The 4,651-nt window shown below is 40.5% G+C and overlaps 1 protein-coding gene across 1 annotated transcript in view; it reads right to left on the minus strand.

Annotated features, from left to right (window-relative positions):
- LOC110463061 (ubiquitin-conjugating enzyme E2 4-like) overlaps window positions 1-4,301 on the minus strand; it is a 7,488-nt gene extending 3,187 nt beyond the window's left edge. Inside the window, exons 1-4 of the mRNA XM_021517398.1 lie at window positions 4,198-4,301; window positions 2,640-2,764; window positions 1,437-1,467; window positions 771-798 (exon numbers count right to left, since the gene is read on the minus strand). Of these exons, the coding sequence (XP_021373073.1) occupies window positions 771-798; window positions 1,437-1,467; window positions 2,640-2,764; window positions 4,198-4,229 (216 nt within the window). The 5' untranslated portion in view covers window positions 4,230-4,301. The remainder of the gene's footprint in view (window positions 1-770; window positions 799-1,436; window positions 1,468-2,639; window positions 2,765-4,197) is intronic.
- Window positions 4,302-4,651: the final 350 nt, after the last annotated feature.

A 4,651-nucleotide genomic window follows, 5' to 3' on the forward strand; every position in this document is an offset into this window, starting at 1 on the left:
TCCCCTCACTCCTGCTCTCCGTAGATGGCCTAACTCAGTGGATACTCCCCCCCCCCTCCCCTCACTCCTGCTCTAAGTGGATGGCCTAACTCAGTGGGTTACTCCCCCTTCCCCTCACTCCTGCTCTCCGTAGATGGCCTAACTCAGTGGGTACTCCCCCGTCCCCTCACTCCCTCACTCCTGCTCTCAGTGGATGGCCTAACTCAGTGGGTTCTCCCCCCTCCCCTCACTCCTGCTCTCCATCGATGGCCTAACTCAGTGGGTACTCCCCCCTCCTCTTACTCCTGCTCTCCGTAGATAGCCTAACTCAGTGGGTACTCCCCCTCCCCCTCCCCTCACTCCTGCTCTCTGTAGATGGCCTAACTCAGAGGGTACTCCCCCTTCCCCTCACTCCTGCTCTCAGTGGATGGCCTAACTCAGTGGGTACTCCCCCTCCCCTCACTCCTGCTCTCCGTTGATGGCCTTACTCAGTGGGTACTCCCCCCTCCCCTCACTCCTGCACTCAGTGGATGGCGTAATTTGGTGGGTACTCCCCCTTCCCTCACTCCTGCTCTCCGTGGATGGCCTAATTCAGTGGGTACATCCCCTCCCCTCACCCCTGCTCTCCATGGAAGGCGTAATTCGGTGGATACTCCCCCTTCCCTCACCCCTGCTCTCCGTGGATGTCGTAATTCGGTGGGTACTCTCCCTGACATAGTTAAGTCTACTCTTTGTAGATGGCTTAATTTGATGGGTTACTATGCCGGTCTGACGTAGTCCAGTATACTTACCGCAGGTGGCTTCAGTGGGTATTCCTCCCTGACATAGTTAAGGATTAGCTTTTAACTAACATGTTTTCTGACAAAAACAATTTCCGAATTCAAGAAAGCAGGTTTATTATGTATTTCATGTGACAAGTGTTACAAATAACTAAATAAGAATGAATTTAAGGGCAAGAAAGGTGACATTGTAAGTCCACAGCCTGTCATGTGTTGTATCTAGCCTATCCTGTGTTGTCTACAGCCTGCCATGTGTTGTATCTAGTCTATCATGTGTTGTCTACAGCCTGTCATGTGTTGTATCTAGCCTATCCTGTGTTGTCTACAGCCTATTATGTGTTGTATCTAGCCTATCCTGTGTTTTCTACAGCCTGCCATGTGTTGTATCTAACCTATCCTGTGTTGTCTACAGCCTGCCATGTGTTGTATCTAGCCTATCCTGTGTTGTCTACAGCCTGTCATGTGTTGTATCTAGCCTATCATGTGTTGTCTACAGCTTGCCATGTGTTGTATCTAGCCTATCCTGTGATGTCTACAGCCTGCCATGTGTTGTATCTAGCCTATCATGTGTTGTCTACATCCTGCCATGTGTTGTATCTAACCTATCATGTGTTGTCTACAGTCTGCAATGTTAAGTATCTAGCCTGTTGTGATACTCCAACACAGAGTAAAGGATACGGTATGACTAGTTGTGCTGTGAAGGTTCCTCCTTAGAAACAACGAAAAAAAATAATTAATTTATCATAGAGAACAAGGTAACAAAGAGACAGACATTAAGCTGAACCTGGTTAACCGAGTTCCTGTGTAATGAGGAAAGTGAATTGGTGATAGCTTATGACATAATGCAGAATCCTTCGTCTGTCAACATTTTCAAACATTGCTTCTCCTAGACGACTGATCAGATTTCAATTAAATTTTTTATGTTGCATCCTTGGGACTAAGAATTCATATTCATATAATGGAAGGATGTGACCAACCTGGGTGCTGAGAGGTGGAGAAATTTGTGAATTTGAGACCTTAAAATGATACCTCTATACACAATCTTTAAGTCTTTTCTTCCTGAAAAACAACACAAATTGTTACAATATCTGGTCTGAAACATACATATAAATGAGGCAGGTGATATTTCGATTAAAGGTAAGTAGTAACTGGGTGTAAGGATGTAATGCTTAAAAATGATAAAGATCCCAATCAGTTAACCAGGTGTTGGAAACAGATATAGGCATCCATGCTAACAGGATTGGCCCTGGTGCCTTGCTCTACTCTCTGGAACAAAGTCCAAGAGTTACATCATTGGACACAATAAAAATCCCCATTACTGTGTCTTCAGTTGCTGGACACAAAAATAAAACACAATCATGCTAACAGGATTGGCTATGAGGTCATGTCACGCCCTTGGAGACTCACTCCCTTGGTCATATTTACATGGACGCATGAAAAGATGCATACACTCATGCCACCAGGTTTTGTTTGGAGATCCATCCCCGTCCCCGGGGATTTACTTTCTGTGTCAATATATGGAAATATTTGAGATACCCACCCTTTAATCATATATATAATTGCTGGGCATTAAGAAATTAATACAACCATCTGCTAGGTTGGCATTTCGGATTTCCCCTGTGAGTGAGTTATTTTTCTCCATGTTGTCTCCTGTAAGTTTGATAGTTTTTTTTATCTGGGGTGTTCTCCATGTTTGCGAGAGGGTTAATTTTTTCTTATAGATTTACCCTGTAAGTGAGGGAGGAATAGGTTTTAGTTTGTTGTATCCTCTGTTGGTTAGAGATTCATATGTTTTCTCTGTTCCTGAACAATGTTTTGTTTCGTTTTGTTGTAACCCTTGGTAACATGTTTGTGCTGTCCTGGTCATCGTTGCTTTCTTACCAGCGTAGAGGGAGTCCTGGGGTCCTGGAATCACTGCCTGCCACATATGTAGGTTGTCAGCCACAAGGGACAGAGTGATACCACTGGGCTTGTTCTTCTGGAGTGCGACAAACTCCTTGTGTAATCTGTGAAGAGAAATACACTGAGTATGGGCAGATCTTGAGGGGGGAGTATTTTAATTGAGAATACATGTATTTTTACAAGCCATGCAAATGATGAAATAATAAAAGGTCCTTGAAAAGATGTGAAAGAAAAAGACTTAATATCACAGAGCCTCTAAATTTCCTTATATCTTGGGTTGACCTTAACTATCAATATATCAATACACATTTTTAAAAACGTATTACAAATTTGGGGGATCTAAATTCTACCATCAGCATAAAGAAAAAATGTCTTGCTACAACTAAAATTTGATTTAATTGAATATCTCCACTGGATATAAACGCTAAAAGAAAATCTAAAAAAGAAAACCTAAATTTTGAATAATCTATATAAAGCCAATTAGCACTTGCATCCCCCTTTTGTTTTTGAAGAAATTAAGTCTCACATAATACATAACATACAGCATTAATTATAATCATAGAAAATGTGAAGAGAACAATTACGTAATGATACAAAACATAGTACAGTATTGAGGCTTATTGTTACAAGGGGGGACTACTCCGTTATTACTGGCGCATATTATCTGCTGGAGGCTGAGCTTTGTAAAATTTTGTCTATATATAGTACACCAAGTGTAGAATCTAATTTGAACTGATATATTTATAACGACCCGTTTGGTTAGGATCAACCTTTACAGAAATCAATGTTTAAGTACTACAATTAAATATGAAATCACATATTGTCAATAACACATATCAGTTGATTATCGGCCAGACTAGTCTGTGTTTGTTTTAGGCAAGTTCATAAAATTAGTACGAGTGTTGTAAATGGAATGAAACATGACTTTTATGTTATCCATATCTCACAGATGAAAAGAAAATGACGTTAACCAGATATTGATTTGTAATTGATATGAGGTATGGTCTTTCAACGTACCCTAATCTGGAATCTTGCCTATCTAGATTGTAATACACTTACAAACCTGCCACAATTAAATAAATCATGAATATTCCTATTTTGAGAGTCTAAAGTTTAATGCTGTTTAAGGCCCTCGTCGGATCAGCGAGAGCTCTTTCTTTCTAGATACAAGTCCATGTTCCCTGACAGATGCCCTAGTTCTCGCTAACTATTTTCGCTTTGCATACATGCATTAGACCTATGTGTTTACAGAGTGTTAAGGAATATACGTTTATAATATGTAATTTTCAATCTCTCTCAAATTGTGATATTCCTGAAAATAATCGGCACTCATCTGACGGCTGTAATACTTATAATACGTGTATAATCGGTCAAAATTTAGATGTTATTACAACACCGTTAGCAATACAAAACGACGTGAATTGTCACCCATATACACTTCAACAAAGATCGCACATGCATTATACATGTCCGTCTATACAGACCAGTGGACGTCTCACGAAATAATCAGGAAATTAACAATGACCATACACTATACCTCTTTGTGTATTGCTGTTGTAGACTCGCCATATTGGTCCGGGTATTTTACTTTCTGTTTAGCCTGGAAAAACCGACAAGCCTTTACGTTGAAGTGTCACGTTTGCATGTTCAAAGAAAATGAAAGAAACTGACATGGTAGGCAGATAGGACTGAAAATACAACAACCAGACCGAGATTCGAACCTGGTTCCTCCAAATTATGCGTACAAAACATCTCCAACCAACTGAGCTATATCGTCACGGCCCGGGCGATTGCCCAATGTATCCTAGCACAATTCCATTACATTTGCGGTTGAAATTGTAGCTAAAACTCATGTATAGTGTATTATTTTTACATATGAGGATCAAAGTTAATTTTCAATTTAAAACACTTGCAGTAGAATTAACACTGCAAACGATGTAAAAAGAAACTGTAAGTACACTGCAATTCCATTCAACGGAGTCACATGTAGA

The sequence above is a fragment of the Mizuhopecten yessoensis genome, unplaced genomic scaffold (assembly GCF_002113885.1).
Source record: "Mizuhopecten yessoensis strain PY_sf001 unplaced genomic scaffold, ASM211388v2 scaffold10863, whole genome shotgun sequence".
In the NCBI taxonomy this organism is placed as follows: domain Eukaryota; kingdom Metazoa; phylum Mollusca; class Bivalvia; order Pectinida; family Pectinidae; genus Mizuhopecten; species Mizuhopecten yessoensis.